General features: G+C 39.3%; 1 protein-coding gene across 3 annotated transcripts in view; it reads left to right on the plus strand.

The window, feature by feature from the left end:
* The window catches only part of MAPK12 (mitogen-activated protein kinase 12), a 37,757-nt gene extending 27,022 nt beyond the window's left edge, over positions 1–10,735 (plus strand). Inside the window, exons 7-13 of one of the 3 annotated variants that reach the window (XR_001875348.1) lie at positions 1,724–1,838; positions 2,486–2,557; positions 4,629–4,708; positions 5,482–5,560; positions 7,101–7,274; positions 8,073–8,416; positions 10,691–10,735. Coding sequence is in view for 2 of the 3 variants with exons in the window: in XM_017818244.1 (XP_017673733.1) it covers positions 1,724–1,838; positions 2,486–2,557; positions 4,629–4,708; positions 5,482–5,560; positions 7,101–7,274; positions 8,073–8,143 (591 nt within the window). In the remaining variant the exon portion in view is untranslated. Of the gene's footprint in view, positions 1–1,723; positions 1,839–2,485; positions 2,558–4,628; positions 4,709–5,481; positions 5,561–7,100; positions 7,275–8,072; positions 8,921–10,690 lie in introns of those variants that run through there. The other 2 variants (XM_017818244.1, XM_017818243.1) reach the window with 2 other exon arrangements.
* Positions 10,736–22,607: the final 11,872 nt, after the last annotated feature.

The raw sequence follows: 22,607 nt of genomic DNA on the forward strand, positions 1-22,607 counted from the left end.
ATGAATATGTAAATGAAAATAAAACATGAAGTTAAAACAGAGCACACAAAAATTCTTGCTGTGTTTTCTACTTTTATAAAACTACAAAACCAAATTATATTTTAGCTGTTTCCAGCTCCACATATCATAAGCCTTGGTAGAGAAAATGCCTAAAAAACTGTAATAGAATAGATGGTACCACATCTGGATATTGATCTGTTATGTAAAACTTCTAATTTTTTTTCCACCCTCCCTGCCATGTTACTGCGTAAACAATATGTGCTGAATATGTAGAATAAATTGGAAAGTCATATATAAAAGTGTATTTTGACAGTGCAAATATTTTGAATTCAGTAAACCTTCAGCATCTAAAGAATCAGCCATAATCAAATATATTTATTGGTAAGGTAAAAATGTCTCCCTTTGCATCCGATTCCTGTTTTTTAATTGATTGGTAATCAGCAGTTATGGGGAAAATACAGAAATGGTATTTCAAGTATGGCAATAAAGATAACCCATAACATTTTGTACTTTTAATCTATGAATGAAAATATAATTTTCCTTTCTGTTAGTGCCTGGGAATGATGAAATCATGCTGAAATATTTTAACATGTTTGTCAGGGAATGATGAAACTATCCTGAAATATTTTAGAATATTTAATTGTAGAGAGCATTACAAAAACATCACTTTTGGTATAGTAATACCCAGGTGCTCCTAGTAAAAACTTCTGCCCTGTCAATGTACGTGTGACACCTGATACACATGGCAACTAATGGCTGTTCGTGCAAAGCCGCATATTCGGTTGTCTGTGGGTGACGGTGATTTATCTTGAACAGACTTTACTTGCTCAAGCCCCATGCTTCTTGTTAGAAGCATGAATTTTCTGATAAATACAAACTGATTGTCTTTCTAGGAGCGGAATTTTCTTGCTATTGGCTCCATCTTTTGGCACCATCTCTTAATGGTCCATGCAGGCGGGCTTTCTTAAGGCAAACTTAGTAGCAGCTGACAAAAGGCCATAACATTCACTTTTAATCTTGCTGCTGTACACATTGCTGTATCTAGAGATAAATATCTGAGAATCTTAGAAATAAGCTGAATTGTGCATAACCCTATAAAAAATTGCACTGATCTTGCATTTCTTACAAAAGTTTTTCTGTAGTTGACACTGGAGATTGGGAAAACTCGATGGGACTAAATGATGATAATTCCCTACTCTTCTTGCAGATATTCAGTGTGACCTAGAGGAAGTCTTCCCTTTGTATGATTTACTCATAGAATAGAAATAACAATACCTCCTTACTTCAGAATACTATTGGAACACACCCTTGAATAATTGTGCCAACTGGGATATAAGAGCAATGGATACCATCTTAGACAGGCGCTGTTCTTTTAGCTGTACGATGGTGATTCTGTGGTCAGGGAATTTTTTGCATTGAATGTGTCCATTACCTTTTTAATTAATAAGTGATTAATTTATTATTTTCTTTGCTGGCTTTGCAGCTTTTGGTGTTGCTATAGGAGTATGTAACTTAAAAAAAAAAATTGTGCAAAGTTCCTTTCTACTTCTGTCTTGATTTTTAAAAAAAAGGACAAGACACTTCAATGAGACAAAGATACAAAAATAAACCAATCTCTGCAGATTGCTCCAGTTTGTTTTTTTTTTATTTTCTACAGTTGTAAAGTCTGGCTGAACTAGATAACTAGTGTCTGATCAGGATATTCTTTGTGCTTTCACTACAGATTCTGGATTTTGGATTGGCAAGGCATACAGACAGTGAGATGACTGGTTATGTGGTTACAAGGTGGTACAGAGCTCCAGAGGTCATACTTAACTGGATGCATTATACTCAAACAGGTCAGCATCTCTTCAGAAGTGCCTTAACAGAGCTAAAGCATTCACTGATTCAGGCAATATATATCAACAACCACTTGTTTCTGAAATGAGTGTGAAAATAGAGGTGAAAATGATGATATAATTATGCAAAATTTCCTTGTAGATAAATTTCAGGTAATCATGTGGTGGTTGTGAGTTTGTGGTTTTATATATATATGTATCTTCTGAGAGTAACAGAAAGTACCAAGGTAATTGGAAAAAAACTATTTAAATGTATACAGATGTAACAGTTTGGTCACTGTTCTTGTGTTCCTGCAAAGATGTGCCGACTGTCACTCAGAGGAAAGTGGCAGACAGAGGGAATTCAAATAACACTGGGATGACTGTGGAAGTTTTTGAAAGCATTGAAAATTTACTTCCCACATGCATCTGCCTGTTACTGAGAGACTCACTCTGCATATTATGAGATTATCTCCAGTTTGCTCATTAGAAAGTCTGGTAGTTCTACCTTTGCTGTTCATCATATTTGGCAAGGCACACATTTATTTTATAACAGGCTGTAAAGGTAATTTTTATACTTCGTTACAATATGTTTTAAATTAAACTTTATGCACATTTAAATGAACAAACATTCTGCAATTTAATGTACCTCCTGGCCTTTTTTTCAGTTGACATCTGGTCTGTGGGCTGTATAATGGCTGAGATGATAACAGGGAGGCCTCTGTTCAAAGGAAATGATCGTATCCTTCATTGAATTTACGATACTAATGTAAGAAAATTATGAGAGGTTCTTGTGTGACACAGTAAGTGTGTTAAAAAATTGATGAGCATGAATTGAAATTAATAGTAAAATGGCTTGCACCTTTCTCGTTAAATGATTATTTCATATCTGTACCACTTTTGCACTTCTATCAATTAAAATTTGTATTACTGGGTTTTTTCAATAGAGGGGATCTTTGAATCACATCTCAAATCATCAGGTAAAAGGTTCCACGGTAGTAGAAAGGCCATATTTATTTTTTTTAGTAACAGATTCTAGAACACTCACAGAAGATTCTGCTGTAGTATATGGCTTATGTGCACAAGCTAGTCCATTTCATGCTTTTTGAGGCTTTCATCAAAAAGTGTTATGTAAGTAACACCTAGTAAAATGTAGATTTACAGAAAACATTTAATCCTATCATTTCATTGCTGAGCAATGAAGAAAATCATTAAGATTAAGCCATATTTCATCTTCAAGTGATACTTCATTGACAGTAGTAGTTGTAATACTTAATAGGGGACAGTGTTAATAGAAGACAGCAATAATTTTTGACCTTTTTTTTTGTTTGACAGCTCAGCCTAATCATTTTGTGCTGCTTTCTCCCTTGTGGAATTGCAGTCAATAAATCACTTACCTGCAAATACTTGCAAATTGTTTACAGATTCAAAATTGCTTTATTTTAGTTACATTTGTATTTATGTACTTACATGTAATATTGGGACTTCATTGAATGGATCATATTATTCTCATTTTGTAAAGAAAAACATTCAAGAGAAAGATTGTGTTCACCAAAAAAATGGCAGGGACTATGGAAAAGTAGAATACATCTGATTTTTTTAGGCTGTACAGGTTTTAAGTATGCATTAGTTCTTAACAAGAAAATACTAAAACACCTGTCAAAGAACAGCTGTTGGCTAACACAACATTTCTCTACTGATGCAAACCTTGCGCATTCTGGTATATAAATAAGAAAACAAATGAGGCAGAATTTTCATGGTGCACCGTAAACATGAGAGTGGAAGAGCTAGTATTGTAGTCATACTGGGTTCTGGAGATTTCAGAACTACTGGCTGAAGTTCTGTATTCTATATTACAAAGGAAATTATCCCAGTATAATAGTCATTGCTGGCCTTTGAGTATATGATTCAGTATTACCTATTGTCAGGGAAATGCTGCCGTGGATTCAGCTGTGGGTAGGTGAATAAGAAAACAGCTAACTTAGAGGATTTTTGTTTTAGAATTCTGAATAGGTTATCCTGCCAACTTGGTACAGATTTTATTTATTTATTTAATTTCTTTAGCATTATCCACCATTGCCTTTTTCTGCAGAGGCTGGTGGAATCCTCGTGTGTTCTGAGCTCTGATCTAGCTTCTATCTTCTCATCTGCTGCTCTTACCAGAGCAGCAAGCAAATCAGATAGCTCTTCTCTGCAGCATTACCATCCTGTAAATATAGTGTTTCTTCTTTGAAACAGCTAAAACTGTTGCTGATGAATCTGTGGTGGGTTAGGACACAGAAGGTTAGGGAGTGTTCTGATGCCTCACCCCAATGTCTCCAACATCTCAGCATCAAGCTAAGTATGTGGGAAATAAGGAATAATTTTTTTCTTCTTGATGTTTCTCAGTGTGGAGAAGAACTAATGTAGACTGATTTCCTCTGATTTTTGTTGGTTATCACACCACCTTATGTTCCCTGTGACTTTTCCTGCCTCTATGTCACCTAAGTATTGGATAGACCAGAGCAGTGTGTGCAATACATGTGTTGATTGTTCACATCCTCTATTACTTTTGGACTGATTTCTGTCCAAAATTATAGAAGAGACTTGATAACATTACAAAATTTTGAAGATTATTCAATTATGTGTTCCCAAATTATAGTATTATAGTATTTATTTCAGGTGCTTTCAGCGTCTTTGCCTTTTGCAAGAAAAATGGAGGACTTTCATATTTTATAAATCTTCTGTTGAGATTTTTTTTTTACTCCAACAGCAAAGAAAAGCATTAATTTTGCAGGGTGAAAGAATTTGTTCCTTATTGCTGGTATTCAGATCTGGACCAACTCACAGAAATAATGAAAATAACAGGTACACCAACTCAAGATTTTGTTCAAAAATTGCACAGTCAAGATGTGAGTATTCTGCTTCGTCCATTGGTTTTACTTGTCTTAATTTTACTTAAGCCATGTTCAGTTCTTAAACTGGTGGAGATAATATATACTGACTACTGAAATACCCCTGAAGGTACCTCTCTGCCTTGAAATGCTTTACACACCCACAATAGCTACTGGAGATGGGGGTAACACAACAAAAAATTATCAGAACAGTTGAAAAATCTGTATATTTAAATACTTCAAGATTCCAGTGTGTACCATATAAACAGTGGAGCTGATAACTTACTGCTTTTATTGGAAAGGTACTGAAAGCATAAAGATATTCAGAAAACCCAGTTTTTGCAAATGTCTCTGTCTTTCTTGTTCTTATGTGGATGTCCTTCTAGGATCCTCAAGCCCTTATTGCAAAGAATCTATAACTATTCTTAGACTAACTGTACAATTTAAATACTAATGAATTACTGTATAAGGTTCACTTCTAGAGATTCCTGTAAAGTCACTATGACATTCTTTAAAATTATTCATACATATTTATTGTATTAATATATTAAATATGGAGCACTAATAATTAAAGCTTTACATTATAATTTCTAATGGTTTTAAGGCTTGATTTTTTTTAAAAAATTCTGTTCAGCAAGTAGGTGAATATCATTAGGGTTTATGACACAGAAAAAATGCATGCGTACAGTGTGCTATCAAAGCATTATTGCGTTACCTATTAAGCATATAGTTGATGTTGTCACATTACAAAGGTGGCAATGGTCTAATTTAATATTCATGTTTCTTTTGAGGCAAAAAACTATATCAAAAGCCTCCCAAAAGTCCAGAAGAAAGATTTTGCATCCATCTTGAAACATGCGAATCCTTTGGGTAAGACAGTTTGTTTGGATGTGTACAATTTTGTCTTGTGTTTCCATTGGAGGCAGAACAGTATCAGTCCGGTGATAGGTGATGGGATGGTTCTCGTGCTATTCTATTTCTTGCTTTCCATTATTCATAGTTTTGATTGTAGTGGCTGAACTTTGTGAAGTTTAAACCTTGCCAGGAATCAGTTTCTTAGAAGCACCAAAAAAAGAAGTATCTTGGGGTTTAGGTTTCGATCCAGCACCTGTTTATTGGTTTTACCTGAGCAGATTTCCAGGAGCCCTGGTAGATTAAAAAATTTTCTCTGTATTGTATTTTCCCTGTATTGTTTCTGAAATACAATTCTGAAAGCTCAATAGGATCTACAGTTGAAATACAAGGAAATAGAAAGCTGAGATTTTAGTGGAATTAATACATCCCAAGAAACATCTGTGCATTCCTGAGAAGCACTGGCTTGGATTTGATATATATAAACAACCAGAAGAGCATACCAAGTGTGCATAACTGTGATATGACCCGAGGCAGCCAGAGCTCTGAGATGACTCTACCCAAATCTTATCAATTTCCCAGTGACCTTAACACTCACAAAGCCAGTTTTATTAGAATATGAATTAGGATAATTGAATCTTTGCAATTTAAGAAGTAAAAATTTTAGTTTCAGATACTGTAGAAATAAACTTGATTAATAAACAGCTCTTACCCTGAGTACATGGTTAGCTCACTGACATTCTCAGCTACAGCAAGCTACACATTTCCATTCAGTTTTTAGGATGTCTCTTCTTATCACTTCTGTGGCCATCTGGCTGCTTCTGATCTGGAAGAGAAGGTTGGAGAGAATACACAACATGGCAAGCAGCAGTTGAAGCATTCTGTCCCACACTGCTGCCTCTACTTCCTTTCAGCTGCTCCACCCAAATTGGGAAAATCCTGACAGGATAGAAAAAATAAATCATTCATCATACCTGTTTACACTAGCCCATTTTGACAGTCTAACAATGGACCTAATCCAAAATCCCCTGGAGGGGAACACACAAGATTTTAATGGATTATTTTGACTGAGATCAAAACCACATAGCAGATAAGGTCAGCTCTGAAATTCTGTGCATGGACAACTGACTTGTCTTAGTGAACTTCAAAGTGTGCTTGGGCTTGGATTTGGTCACATATGAGGCAGTTCTCATTAGCTGTTCACCTGTTCATTCTGCTGTTCATTCTGTTGTCAGGTGGTGATGTATCTTAGAACCACAACATGGTGGCAGTGATGAAAGACACCTGGGAAAGCCCCAAGTTCAGTGGTCCTGGAGCCAGAAGCTGAGATATTATATGTATTGCATGCAGAAGCAAGGGAGCACCTCTGCATTGCATCAGGCTTTGTACACATCCCACTTGCTCAAAGAACTATTTGTCATGCAGATGGGCCCCACTGGCTATAGAATGGACACCTCTGCTTTTTAACTCCATGTATTTATTTGAAATACCTCCAAGGTACTGTGTACAAGTGGAATCAGTTGTGTGATTTGAATACACTTTGTTTTCTGTGCAACAGCTGTAAACCTTTTGGAGAAAATGCTGGTGCTGGATGCAGAGAAGCGAATCACAGCAGCTGAGGCTTTGATGCATCCTTATTTTGAACCAATTCATGATCCTGAAGAAGAAATTGAAGCTGAGAAATACGACGACACATTTGATAACATGGATCTTCCGCTAGATGAGTGGAAGCGTGAGTTTAGTTTTGTGATGTTTTCAAAAATAACCAGATTGAAAAGCCATCCAGCAATAGGAACGCTCCCCTTTACAAATTACCTCCTCTGCTTTTGATTGAAAAGAGTAAATAGACAGCATTAAGGTAGAGAAACACTACTTATTGAGTTCTGGTAAGTACCAAGTCCTCCTGGGATGATCCCCAAAGGTTTCTTCTCTGCCTCATAACATAGGCTCTCCTCCTTCTCCTCCTTCTTCATGCATCTGTCCTCCCATCTTCTGCAACATAGAAAAGAACCTATTTTTGTAACATGCCTTCCAGTGGATAGGACAGGCAAACAGATTGACTGTTGGTTCTATTGGACTGCGATGGTTGCTGGCCTTAAAGTTAGGTTCTCTGAGGGAGAGCAAATGTATCTATGTCAGCAAAGATTTAAGTCTGAATCTTGTTTTCATCTAATGCCTGATGTTTGTATTTTGCCTTTTAAGTGAGGACCTGACTTTTAAAGCTGATGTGCTCAGTAGCTCTTCCTGATGATATTGCCCACTACTCTAAAGTCAATGCTCGCATCCCTTTGAAAGCACCTATACCATTTCAGTATGAGGCTGCTTCTTCAAATCTGAAATGGTGAAAAAATGATCCTTGATTCCCTTACTTTTTGAACTCTTTCTCTCTTTTTGCCTGAAGAGGTCTCTCTCTTCCTGAACTAGACCAGCGCCCAGTCATGCCTGGGGGTTGTACCTTGCTCATTCATGTCTGTGCAGCTCCTTTTCTGATTGGACCAGCAACACTATTGTCTATTCTGTTGTTTTCCAGGTATTACACATAAAGAGATACTGAACTTCAAGCCACCACAGACATCGGACTCAAAGGAGACAGCAGTGTAATTGTATGACTCAATCTTTTCAAAGCTCTGAAGAAAGCGTGAAAGTTGTAAATGTTTCTGACATTTCAGGTGTATAAAACTTTATAAATAAACTGTACGTAATTTGTTTTATCTGCACTGTAAGAAAGAGCAATGTTTTTTACTCTGCATATGGAAGTTGGTGCCTTTGGGAGTAGCATTTCAAAAATATCGACAAACTTATTCCTGCCTACAACTTCTTCTGCACAAAAGGATTCAGACTGCAATAAGCTCAGTGCTGTCCTCAAAAGAGCAGGTAGGACTAATTCTTCAACTCACAGATCACAAGAGCACAAGTTACCCCCCCAAGCAAGCTAAGACACAGAGTGTGTCAGAGGTGTGCTGTGATTGCTCTCCAAGGGCATTGAACCATCTTAAATGCAAGAAGTATTCATGTGATTTCCTCTGGAATATTTCACTCTCTTAAGAAGCCTGGGAATGCTAATCATCTTCTGCTACCTCAGCAACTGCAGTGGGTAGCAGAGACACAGCCAAAATGAATGCCTGTGTCCCCTGTCCTATGTGAGTGGAAGAGAACCTGATCTCCAGACAGTTCTGACAGATCTGGGCAAGAGGCAAAAAAAGCAGGGAAGTGTCAATGTGAATATAGTCTATCTGGACTTCAGCAAAACCTTTGACACAGTTTCTCACAGCATACTCCTGGATAAGCTGACAGCTCACGGCTTGGACAGGGGCACTCTCTGCTGGGTTAAAAACTGGCTGGAGGGCCGGGCCCAGAAAGTGGTGGCGAACGGTGCTGCATCCAGTTGGCGGCTGGTCACTAGTGGTGTCCCCCAGGGATCAGTGTTGGGCCCAGTTCTGTTTAATATCTTTATTGATGATCTGGATGAGGGGATTGAGTCCACCATTAGCAAATTTGCAGATGACACCAAGTTAGAGGGGAGTGTCAATCTGCTGGAGGGTAGGAGGGCTCTGCAGAGGGACTTGGACAGGCTAGATAGATGGACTGAATCCAGTGGTATGATGTTTGACAAGACCAATTGCTGGGTCCTGCTCTTTGGCCACAACAACCCCCATGCAGCACCACAGGCTGGGGACAGAGTGGCTGGAGAGCGAACAAGCAAAAAGGGACCTGATTGACAGGAAGCTGAACATGAGCCAGCAGTGTGCCCAGGTGTCCAAAAAGGCCAGTGGCATCCTGGTCTGTATCAGGAACAGTGTGGCCAACAGGTCCAAGGAAGTGATTCTTCCCCTGTACTTGGCACTGGTTAGGCCGCACCTCAAGCTCTCTGTCCAGTTCTGGGCCCCTCAGTTTAGGAAGGACATGGAAGTGCTTGAGCATGTCCAAAGAAAGGCAACGAGGCTGGTGAAGGGACTGGAGCACAAGTCCTATGAAGAGAGGCTGAGGGAGCTAGGACTGTTTAGCCTGGAGAAGAGGAAGCTCAGGGGAGACCTCATCACTCTCTACAACTCCCTGAAAGGAGATTGGAGCGAGGTGAGGGTCGATCTCTTCTCCCAGGCAACCAGCAGCAGGATGAGAGGGCACAGCCTTAAGTTGTGCCAGGGAAGGTTTAGATTAGACATTAGGAAGAAATTCTTTATAGAGAGAGTGATCAGACATTAGAGTGGGCTGCCCAGGGAGGTTGTGAATTCATGGTCCCTGGTGGTATTTAAGAAGAGACTGGATGTGGTACTCAGTGCCATGGTCTAGTTGACAAGATGGCATTGGGTCATAGGTTAGACTCGATGATCTCAAAGGTCTTTTTTGACCTAGTTGATTCTGTGATTCAATGTCCTAGATTTTTTTTTAAAGTAACCAGTAGCAGGACAAGATTTTACAAACACGTAGGTAAACAGTCACTGCATATACACTCATTGTCAAGGTATATCATGTTTTTCTCTAAATACAGTGCAGTCTGTATAACAGACTAGGGATCAAGGATTTCCGGGGAGAAATTCTTCAGATTTTCTAAAATTTTGTAAGCTCTAGCATCTTCGTATTGAAATTATCATCAGGAAAGTACATATTCTCAGAGTACGTACTGGTTATAGAATCAGCAGTGCTGATTTTAGAAAAAGCTGCATACAGGTCACATTATAGAAAATTAAATGAGGACCAAAATGCTGCACTGCACCTGTTCATTGGGAATACCTGCGCCAAATGGTTTTGGTCACAGTGTACAAAGCTGTTACCGGGTGCAGAGTAACAATTATTCTTTTTTTTAGCCTTTTGAACTCATCTAACTTGGAAAAACCTTCAGACCTTCTATTGTGAGGTGCCTTACCAGAAGGAGTCAGCTTCCTGGTGGGATAGATCAGTTACACGCTTCATGAATTCCTCGTTACTGTTCTCTTACTGTATTTTCCTAGGTGCTTAGTTTGTAAAGGTCTCTGAGAGGTAGGAAAAAGCAACTGGCAAACCTTTCTGAAGAATTTCTATGAGAAATTTCTTGTCTTTCTTAAAGGAAATGTCTTTACAATTGACTGTTTGGATGTGGGTTATTCTCCATGTAATATCCTGGGATGCACATCCACTGGTCAGATTATGTGAGAAATATGTCTGTTCTAGAACAAGCAGCAGTCACAAGTATTGAGGCCATGTTGCTGAGAACACAGCTGCATTGGGCAGGGCACGTCTCCAGGATGAAGGACCACCGCCTCCCTAAGGTCTTGCTCTATGGTGAACTTGCCACTGGCTGCCGCATGAGAGGAGCCCCAAAGAGAAGATACAAGGACTCCCTGAAACAACATCTCAGCCTTGGCCATATTGATCAACATAACTGGTCTACTCTGGCCTATAATCAGGAGGTCTGGAGACACATCATCTATAACGCTGCTGATGCCTTTGAGAACGCACGCAGGATCACTCTTGAGGAGAAAAGACAACGCAGAAAGAACCATGTCTTGCCAATACCATCCAAGAAGTCTTTCTGCTGTGCCTTTTGCAACTGGACTTGTCTATCTCATATCGGCCTCTTTAGCCACCAGCACACTTGTAACAAACATGGGTAGAGCCCTTCCCAAATCTTCATTCGCGAAGCCTGGCCATGATGATGAGCTGGGGTCTGTTACTACTAAGTGAAACATATGTGAAGGAAGACATCTGACCTTAGCAGGTAATAACTGGAAAAGAAGTAAGAAATTACTTGGAGTTTTTTGGTTTAATATCCAATATAAACCATAAGTTTAATCAAGGCATAGTTATTCTGTTTCTTTCAATGAATGTTTAAGTTAAACACCTGTAAATACTAGCATTTGTTTAAAAATTGTGATGAGCATTGATTAGCTGAGATGGACACCTAGAGACACTAAATAGTAACAGAAACCCTGAATTCATGTATTTGACAAGTCATTAAAAACTACAGTTTCAGGAATGCATGAAAAAAAAAAACCATAGAATGTAAATTGAATCAAAACATTTTTCCACACTACAGATCGTGGAGGAGGGCACACTTAAGAGCCATACCCCATTTTGCCCTATGGACTTTCTGCTTGGCCTACACTTCTATTTTAAATAGGAGCTTTATTTTTTACAGAATAGATGTACTCTCAGGATTGTGGTCTGTGGTCCTCTTAAAAGTCATGGGAGAAAAATGCCTATTGAAATTAGTGGGCTTGATAGAGCCTGCCAATGGAAAATATCAAAAACTTATTTGAAAATGTTGTCCCTATATTTTAAATGGAATTCAGTGTCCTAAATTCTAGCAAATGCCTTGAGTCTGGAGATTATGCAGATGGCTCAAATGTTAGTTGGACTTGGAGGGAGCATTTTTTAATTGAAAAACTCCTTTGCTTTGTCTTCCTAAATGTCAGTGTTTCAGTGGGCATTTTCACTTCCCACCTTCACTTTAGTAAAGTCAAGCCCTAAAATCCTCCATTGGCTGAGGCGAACTTTTTCCTCTCTTAACTTAGCATTGCAGAGGCAGCTAGTATGCATGAGAAAGACATAAGAAGGAAATGTTAGTTTTTCTGGATAGTGGAGAAATACAGAACTCTTAAAATAACTGAAGAGAACACCTTGATCCATATGTCAGCAAAGATGGAAGCACTGCTGTGCTGTCTAGTCAGCAAACAGTCCGGAAGGTAAAATAATAAATGTGGAAAGTTTGTCACATCATGACAAGAAGTTTCTGTGAAGAGATTGAAATCTGCAGAAATGTCTCCAAATGGCAATAGAGATTATCAGTATAAATAGCTCATTAAAAGAATTGGGAAGTGAAAGCAGAAATATTTTGCATGGGAAGCAGCTGCTACTCCAAAGGGAGAGACAACATTTCCTAAGTTCCTATTTGCTATTTCTACTGGTGCTAAGCAACTCAGGAATAAGAATCCAATTTCTGTTTGCCTTATAGAGAAATGTAAATACATTCTGCATGGACTTGAAATGTATTGTGACAAATAAAGTTTGGGAGTTTGGTTTTTGCATAATAATGGTCTTATTTTCCTCATATGTATTCCCAAATGTATAATCAGTCCTGAAAATATTGTTTTCCGTAAAGGGAACTGTATGAAACTAATATTGTAGGTACATTTCATGTAATATGAACTGCTGATGTAAGTTCTTTTGGCAGTCAGTCAGATGCTAACCTTTCTTCCATTTTCGAAACTTGAAGACAACCACAGAGCTGATCTGACTGTACTACTGCCATCTAATTATTTCTTACAGCATCTTGGATTTTACCAGACATCTCTTTGTTCTGAAGGTTGGGGTTTCAGTTCTCAAATGCAGTTGTATTTCTCAGCCTGATTTTAAAAGACAAAGTCAGATTGATAGTCATCCAGCATATACATCTTTGAGTGGGAAGTTTGAGTTAACAGAGTTCCAGTAGGATATATGGGACCCATGTGCCCCCTGACTGTTTTAGAGCACTTAAGTATTAGTCTCCATTGCACTGAAGACTTGTCATTCATGTTGAATTTCAATAATGTGTTATTATAGGTCAGATGTGGCTCACAACTTCACTTCTTGATGATTTTTTTGTTTTGTTTTTTTTTTTTAATAAGATAACACTGAGGTATGTGCTAATGTGTCCTGCAAAACGTGCTCTGAAGATGTACTTTTTTCTTCATTTGGCGTTACCTGGCACATGAGCTGGATAGGATTCTTTGAGCTTCGTACTTTCTGATCCGCTGTTCAAATACAAATACCATTTGCTTCTGGTCTGCTTCAGCTAAGGTTATCAGAGAATAAAGCATCTGTTAGATGATGTCATTCACTGAATCTTGGTATGACATACCAATGTATTTTGATAGTCCCTGCAGGTGCCACAGAAAAGAATAGGGGCTCAAAACACCTGCTGTCTCTCTGCTGATTAATTCCCCATCTCCTGCATGCACTGAAGGCAACTGGTTGTATAAGTCAAACAATACTAGAAGCGGTTTTGTGCACAGCAGCACCTAAAATCTCCTCCTAAGTCTTCTTAAGAATCCAGAAGTCTGAGTTGGATAAAGGGAGAAGGACTTCTATCATAGACACTCCTTGAAACTGCACGAATTACCACTTAATAAGCAGCTCTTGTGCACAGATTATTTGCAGCCTGTGGGATAGTAACATAATGGTCTGAAAACTTCATTTTCACCTAACAACCACCTGCAGTGCTGTGGCATGGGAATGATGCATGTTTTTTAGCTACCAGGATCAGCATCCCACTGTAAAGAGTAAATGAGGACAAGGAAAGTGTTTTAAGGATTCAGAATTTTTGTCTGCTGCTATCTTGCTCTGTAATGGGAGTTTCTCTATGTTTATCCTCATTATATTTCCAAGCTAGAGTTTTCGCGTTCTCTCCATGGCCTGCTTCATCAGTAATATAAAATAAATAAATATTTAATAAGCAGTGAGGTGCATTTCCCAGCTAAGTTAGAGTGATCAAGGCATGTGGCTCTTACACCTTACATTGAAGCATTTTTTAATGTGCTGTTATTTTGAGAAGTGAAAGAGGCAGCTGGTGAAGCAAACAAGTGAAACGTAGGGAAAGAAATTGCTCGGGTCCTGTTTGAGAATGCTCTCTGTTTTGCTGTGGAGAGTCCTGGGAGCACGTGCTCCTAGGGGGTAGGTAAAACCTCTTGCTGTGTTTGTGTGGTGCCTGCAGCCATGAGGCTCTTGTCAGAGTGACACTCATGATACCAACACACCTAAAGGCTGCTACCTAATCCAATTCAGCCTGATATTAATGAGAAATTCATTATTACTATAATGGCAATATTACCACAGGTTGTAACAATAAAATTATGCTGCTCAGAAAGCCACGGGCTTTTTGTCCACTGGGGGCCCTGGGCTAAAGCAGCTTTTTTTCAGGCATTTTAAAAGGCCCATTTGTACACGACAGAGTTCCTACTGCCAAGTAGTACCACTTTGGCATGTGTCCTGCCATTTTGCTGTTCCTAGGAAACCTCTTACATTTTTGGTTTTGAGTCATGTTTGAGTTTCCTTTTTCATAAAAACTTTAGTGTGCTACTGTAAAGAGAAAAAATATGGCCAAGAAAGGTAATCAGAAAACCTCAAGTTTTCTCCAAAGCAATAGATGCAGCAAAGTGCTGCAGGCATGGTTCCTTTACTAGCACTAGCATGGCCACAGAGCCAACAGTGCCTGGAAAATCGTGCTCAGCCCAAACTGGTGGGTGCATATGACAGTTGTTTCTTTGTTGTGCTCTAGCCATAAAAGAATAACAATGCAGCTTTTGTGAAGTAGTTGTTTGGGAAAGCGTGATGGTGAGCTCTGTTGTAAGGGTTATGAGAGCATCCCCAGGGGCTCATGGAGGTTTGGCTGCTGGGGCTGGAGGCCAGCTCAGAGCTGGTGCAGCCAAGGGTGGCCCCTTCCCCATGGTGACTCTGGGGAGAGGCTCTCAGGCACTGTGGGGCCAGACCCTGATGGGAGGAGCTGCTTCCAGCTGAGGCTCTCACCATGGCCCTGCCTGAGCTGCAGCTCCTCACCACCCCACAGCCATGTGACTGGCCGTGGGTCCTACCAAGCCACCTCCACTCGCAGATGGATGTCTCAGCCTGGCCTGTCCTCAACCCCAGGGAGGTCCCCCAAACCCAGGGCTGGGGCTGTCCCCAGATGTCCTCTGCCATCTTTCCCAACATAGGTATGGTGGTTTACATTAAAATAGGATCAAGTTGAAAAGATTTATTGCCAGTGTTCCATAATAAATAGAATTAACTGTTGCCTAAAAGACCGAGGGGAAAAAAAACTCCAGGCCCAGTTAGGTAGGAGATAAGATAAGAAAGTAGAAGTTTTAATGAGCCACCATACTCCGGGAATACAACTGTCGCACGCGTGCTTTCGATCCAGGTGCTACAATTTTATAATGATGTCCATCCAATCCCCACTTGTCCAGCCCCCAGTTCTGCCCTGTTCTGCCCCTCAGCACACCCCTTTGGGAATTGAGTCTGGGGGAGTTTGGGACCCCTCTTTCATCATCTTCCTCTTCATCACAGCACGTACAGTCCTTGGAGGCCCTCCAAAGTCCTGTGTCTGTGTGATATCTTATTGTCCAGGCCAGGGTGCAGATGTTCTTAAACAGAATGAAGGCCTGCCTTGAGGGAAGTCTAAACAAGCTAACGGAATTAATGGAATTTTGAGGAAGTGATATGGAATGGGGCAACAGTGTTGAGAAAATGTGTAAACTACTGTGCTAAAGGGTGAGGGATATAATATGGCTACTTTAAAATCTACATTCACTACATAACTACTTCTAAAGTCTATAAAAATTGAAAGAATCAAAAACTCTAAGCCAACAAATATGTATTTCCCTGCCATTGGCAGATCTACTGTAAGTTACTTTGAGTCTCTCATTTGGACCAAGTAAGTGTCATGACAATATCATTAATAAAATTTTTCATCCCTAATCTATTTGTACAAAAGATAATGATGAGCTAGGAAAGCAAATTACTGTAAGAGAACACAGATTTGCTGTAAAAAAAAAGAAAAGACAACACAGAAGGATTTTTTGAAGGCATTACTAATATTTTAAGTAAACAGATACATCAGAGAAGTAAAACCACAGTAGTGAGAATGTTATGAATGCTGAGATCGAGTCCTACCTGCTAGCAGAGTGGGAGGGCTAAGTCATCAGGGATACAAATAAATCCCAAGTCTCATGTCACATTATAGACTTTAAGCATGACTCCCCTTATGGCTTCCAAACATTCTGGTAATGCTTTACATTCAGATTGTTGAATTATCAGAACAGGTGTGAAACTATGGCCATATGAAAATTATATTAATATTATATTCAGATAAAATATTTGAAAACTCTAAAATTAGTGTGATTCTCTTCAGAAACAGCTCCTTTTAACTATAAATTTCTATAGCTACTCAGTATTGCCATTGCAAGTCTTTAAAACAGAATATTAACTACTTTTCCTTAGGTTTCTCAATGGGTTTTATAGCCTTTTATACCTTATGGCTCGATTAGTGGTTTTGATCACCTGGATTTGATATGATTAAAGTTATTAACTTGCTGCATGTCTTCTAGCTCTTGAATTGCTTTCCGTAGCTAGTGTTTGGTACCATTAATTATTTATATAAAGGGAAAATTCACTTTATGCTGTAACCTCAGATCTCAGGAGTGGGGTAGAGCATGACCTCCCAGTGAAAGTGCTCAGGAAAGGCTAAAGAGCTGAGCCCAGCAAGCAGAAAACATCACTGTGTCCCAAACACTGGCTTGCCTTAATGTGCAAGCTCATACCAGTGGATGCCTTAGGGTTAATAAAATTTTCTCTAATATGTTGATATGACATCATCAGCTGGTTCATATATCTTTGCAGATCAATTAGCAGTTTTAAAGGTGGCTAAATCTCTTTCTTCTTGTCCAGGCATGGCAGGCCTTAAAAAACATGGGCATGACAATGAGGCTGCTTGTGAAGAGCCTGTGCCAGAAATGGTCCTTTTCTCTCGGAAAGGAGAAAAATGAAAACTTGGATATAGACAGAATTTGAAGCACTAATTCCCCTCTTTTTTTTTTTTTTTGTTAGTGTTATCTACTCAAGTAGTGTTATTACCAAGCAAATCAAATGCCACTAATCCTCAGAGAAAGAAATAGCCAAGGGAATGTTCTCACATGTGTGGACATGGACTCAAGCTGGCTTCTCCCACGGGAGTGCTGGGACAGAAGCGTTGTAAGGACTCCAGTAAGCACAAGGACAGAAGTTGTTTGTTCCCTTTAAAGATTGGCATATGATCCTTTGCTGGAGCCAAGATAATAGGACGAGGTTGCTCTATTCAGCTAACCCTATGGCAGGGAAAGCACCTCCCATACTGAATCCTTTATTAATATCATGGACCAAAACCAAACATTTTATAGAACATCCTGAAAGATAATTGACCAAAAAAAATGGAATGAGTGGCCTGGTGACCACCTTTGTTAGTCTTGCTTACATCAAGGTATGCCATGAGAACTGCACTGACATCAGTAAGATATATTCTAATACTGAGCATAAGCAAAACAGGCAGAATCTTGGCTTCCAGGGTATAGTCATGGGTTATGGAAACTGTCATTGCCTTCCTTGGGTACAGGATCAGTCTGCCAGTAACTCCAGTACTTCTGTTTCATTTTCTAGAATATTAGGAAGAAAAATGTTACTCTGCATGAAGAGAAATACATAGCATTTTCTCTGGATGTTTCTAAAAATATTTTTTTCTCTCAGCAAGCAAAACAAAGGTCTCCTGGCCTATTACAATTAACATTAGTAATACTGGAGTAGAGATGTAGACGTAACAAGGCAAGGTTTATGGGGAGTGGCGATAGCTTTTATCAGACAAGACATAAGAGCAGAGGAAAAAAGGCTAAGGAAGCTGTCAGGCAAGCATGCTCCTTTTAAGGTCTGAAATGAGGACTGCAATCACAAATCCTTCATCATTGGATGCCTCACAGCACAATTTCAAAACACCTTCCCCTCTAAACTATTTGCTTGTCTGTGGTTTCCATAATGAAAAGAGCCTCCTGTGGACAGAGTTATCAATCTTTGATCACTGCAACCAGCATGAAACCCTTAATGCTATTTAGAAAATGAAAATGGATCCTAAGACTAAAAACAAAGCAGCCTGTCCTCTCTAACCTTAAATTTAATTATTTCTCTGGTTGTGCCTCCCTGAGCTTCATAAACTAATTAGAAGTAAACCATTCAGGTACTGTTTGATTTTGAGCCATTTCTAAAAGATTGCTCTACAATTTTTCCTTATTTATTCAACCCTTCGTGTTGTGTAGCTATTTAGGCTGGATTAATCTCTGTTTCATTTCCCAGTAGCTCCACTGGGAGAAAATGATTGCCCTGGGATGAAGGTAAAGGGCTGTGAAAGTCAGGTGACCTAATGTTTTGCAGGCAGGCCAGCATGGTCTGCATCCAGATTAGCAAATGGGTGCTGGAGTCAGGAACCTTCTAATCCTGGCCTGCTGGCTGAAGAGCTCTGCCCAGGTATTGAAATCCAAATAGGGTTTAATCATTGGGGTGGAGACTCCTTTATCAGCGAATTTCTCTTCGAGATAGGATAATAGAAACAAATGTCTTTGATGTCAACAGAGGCAATGTGTGCAATACAAAGCAGCAAAGCACTGAGAAAGGAAAGGACCCTGCCGTCTGCCCAAAGGCCTAAAGAGAGAGTCTACACTTTCTGTTTGAAGACTGATTTGTGGTTTGTTTTGGTTTAGTGGGGGGTTTTTTAATTGAATTCTCCCCCTTTGCAGAGTATTTAAAGTCTGTCATGAATACCGATGGGGCTGTCCCACATAAAGGAGCGGTGGGAATGAAGCAGTTGATTCCGTGACTGTCAGGCCTGCCGTGGGAATGATTGGGGCTACATGAATGTCTCTATAGGACCAATTGCTGAGGTTTTGCACATTTTGAAGGCCCAGCATCACAGTGTTAGGAGAAGGTACTATGTAACCCTATTAGGTGCATATAAAAAGACTTACTTTTACGTAACTGTTCTAAATGTCTTCTCAGACGGACAAGAAGACTTACAGACTATTTATAGAGATACCATCCCTGTATGACAACAGAGAGAAAATCCTAAAAGTTCAATTCAAAAAGTAGTGTCTGTGAAGCCATTATCACATTTGAAGTCTAGAGCTGCCAATGATGATCCAGGTAATGCTTAGCATGGTCCTGCCAGTTGCCTGCTACAGTGCTGTGCTCCTGCTCTCTCTGACTTCCTTTATACAGAGGTCTGATTTGGCTAAGCATTTGTAATCAAAACAAAAGGCTGTTTGTGGTTTCATTTATTTAACCTTGAAAAATGTTTTGAGTTCCTCGATACATAAGAAATACTGGAGAAAAGTAGATTAGTGACAGCTGCAACAGCAAGTGTGTCTTTTTGCAGAATAAGAAGGTGCTTTAAAGGCTCCAAAGGGCTCTCTTTTGGGGTCTTATTTGTCCAGATGATGTGTATAAGGGAATATCTAAAGCAGGGAGAGTGAAAAAAAAATATTTACATCTTCAGTGAGTACTCTTTACGCTTCGAGCTCATAGTTTATGGCACAGAACATAAAAGAACTATTCCCATCAAATATTTGTATGGCAGTCAGGTAAAAATTATATACCATACCCCTATGAATAAGCACACTAATTTGTAAAGCAATTACTCTTGTAAATAATTTGTAATTGCCACAATTAAAAATATATTTTCTCATATTTCCTCAGAATCCCAACAAGTTTTGGAATATTGACTATACACACATTTGAGTTCAGGACACAATTATTACTTTTAAGTAAAGTTTAGTATGCACATTTGTACTTGAGTGAAGAAGTCTGCAAATGCTTTTGGGTAAAAAACCCAAAATAATAAATCTCTTCACAAAACTACACTAATGTAGAAGCTTAAAAATAAAGGTTAGGATTTATCCAGAAAATATATTTTCATTTTAAATCTTTTTGTCCTTAAAAACAAGATGAGTCATGGCTTGGAAAGCAGTTTATAACCAAAAAAACCTGCCAGGATTCTAATGATCAGAATCTCAAATTCATGTCCAGGGTGTAACTTTGTATTTCTTGACAAATATTCAGTTTTGTCTCAGTTCACCAAAAACATTTGCAACAGGAACATTTGCTTTGATTATTTAGATTTAGATACATTTTCAGTGCCTGGAAAGAGATTACATTCTACCATTAAGTTGCACCACGGTAGGTTTACATTGGATATTATGAAATATTTCTTCACAGAAAGGGTTATCACACGTTGGAACAGGCTGCCCAGGGAAGCGGTTGAATCACCATCCCTGCAAGTATTTAAAAGATATGTAGATATGGCGCTTAGGGACATGGTCTAGTGGGACTTTGCAGTGTAAGGTTTATGGCTGGACTTGATGATCTTGAGGGTCTTTTCCAACCTGAATGATTTTATGATTCTATGTTCATTATTCAAGAAAAAAACCCCTGCTAATGCCAGAGGGAATTTTGCTTAAAGAAGATTTGGCCATAATATCTAATTCAAGTATTTGAAGCACATCTATGTATTTGTGAAACTTTACAGACATTATTTAATTTTGCTTATTTAACAAATTATTTAGGCCGAAGTTTGCCTTTTAAACAGAGGCTTCAGGTTCGCTGATTCCCATGATGTTAAAGTGAAGAAAGCCTGGCCTGCTCTGTGCTATTAAAACCTCAGATGCCTAAGCGTGTCCGCCGGGTGGCTGGGGTACATAGAAATTGGATGCACAATACTGCCAAGTGACTTAAAAGGAATGGGCTCCAGGCATGCTGGAGTCAGCGGAGCACTCACGCGGGGTTTTACTTGCTTAACTGATAGAGCTATCTCCAGTGGCAGCCAGAAGCCAGACATAATTTTCAAGACTTAATGTGTTTCCGTCTTATCTTGATGATGGGTAGTTGGCTACAGACCACAGACAAAGAAAGAATCGGGGGGTGGGGGCGAGGGTGAGGGGGGATGTAGACAAGATGACCCTGTTTATTTTCTCAGTGGACTACAAATAGTTGGTATGTACTTGCTGTTTACTTATAGCCCAAACGGTTGTTCCTCTGTCTCCCAGTGAAAAAGTTAGAGCCTACTTGTACTCCCTTTTGTTAACAGAGATTTGGAAACATTCGGTGAGCTCTCTGTTTAACCTCACTTTTATTTCATTTGGAGCTGCTTGTGATGGAAAATACATGAGAGGAGATTCAGCTATGATAAAAATTTGATAGAAAACCAGCATCAGCCCAGTTGCCAAAAGACTGCAAAAACTGTTCAAGTTTAAAAGAAAGGGGAGGAATTGTGCCTGAAATACATGAAACTACATTTGTCAAATGGTCCTTCTTCCACAGAATTAAATCAGAGCAAAACTAAATTGAAACCAAGTAAAACTGACTGAAAAGTAAAAAGAAAATAGGCAGTATTAGCCAAAGCAGCAGACCAATACCAATCAAGGGGAAAAAGAAGCCATAAGAAGTTTAATTTTTTACCTGGGGAAAAACAGAAAAGAGTGGCTGTTACTACTACTGCCTCTCTGTGGAAGGTGCTCATCTGGTACATGATCAGTAGTGTAAACCCCTAAATTCAGAATGTATTTTGCTCTCACCTGAATGCTATCATTTGGAATTTGCTTACCCATGGAGCAAAAACAACGATGCTATTGATCCTGCCACACTTCTTATGAAGCAGAATCGCACCTTTTTAACAATAACCATGCCAGCTCTTCACTTCTTCTTCTTTCAGCCACCTTGAAAGCAAACAGCTTCACACAGCATTTAACCAACACACTGTTTACTGTGAGGCCCTGACTTGCAGCACACGGGACATGGCCTAAATGCAATTTCATAGGTGTGCCACCAGTAAGTCAGTACAGGATTTCAGTTATTCCCCTAAAATCACTTTACGCAATTTGTCCCGTTCTGCAGTGACAAGAATACTGCTGTGCAGGACCTCCAAATGCTGAAAGGGTCAATGAACAATGGCAAAGCCCAGAGTTGTATGCCTGCATTAGCTGCCAGCTGATTAGCAAGTCATCTAATTTTCCTGTGCCCTTTTTACATCCCTGACTGACTCGGCCTACTTAGGAAATGCTGCCTACCCAGTGTTTGTAGAGTATTCAGCACTCCAGTGCCTTTGAGTGATACTGTTGGAATCTGTGTAGGTATTTACATGCCTTCTCCCTGCTCTTGCAACATCTGAACACTTGCAGGAGTACAGCACAGCAGGGTTAAAGCTTCCACAGGAAAGGTGGCAGAGTCAGAAACTAAGTTTGGGTCACCCAAAGCATTGACTTTCTCTTTCATTATTTAAACAAACTTTCCTCTCAGTTAATCAACTGATAGTAAAAGGGCCAGAGCCCAATATGCCAGAGCAGTGAGCCTGTAACAATTTGGATTACAGATTTATAAGGAAATACAGTATTTCTGTCCTTTAAAAATTAAAGCAATGCTAAAGTATTGCGACAAATAAATTAATGAGGTCTTTTCAAAGGCATCTATGACTCTCTGCTGTTTTACAGATAACATATGTGGCCTAATTATTTTTTTCACAAAGCAAGGGAAACATTATGGAATAAAT

This window comes from Lepidothrix coronata, unplaced genomic scaffold (genome assembly GCF_001604755.1).
Source record: "Lepidothrix coronata isolate B3197 unplaced genomic scaffold, Lepidothrix_coronata-1.0 Scaffold66, whole genome shotgun sequence".
NCBI lineage: Eukaryota > Metazoa > Chordata > Aves > Passeriformes > Pipridae > Lepidothrix > Lepidothrix coronata.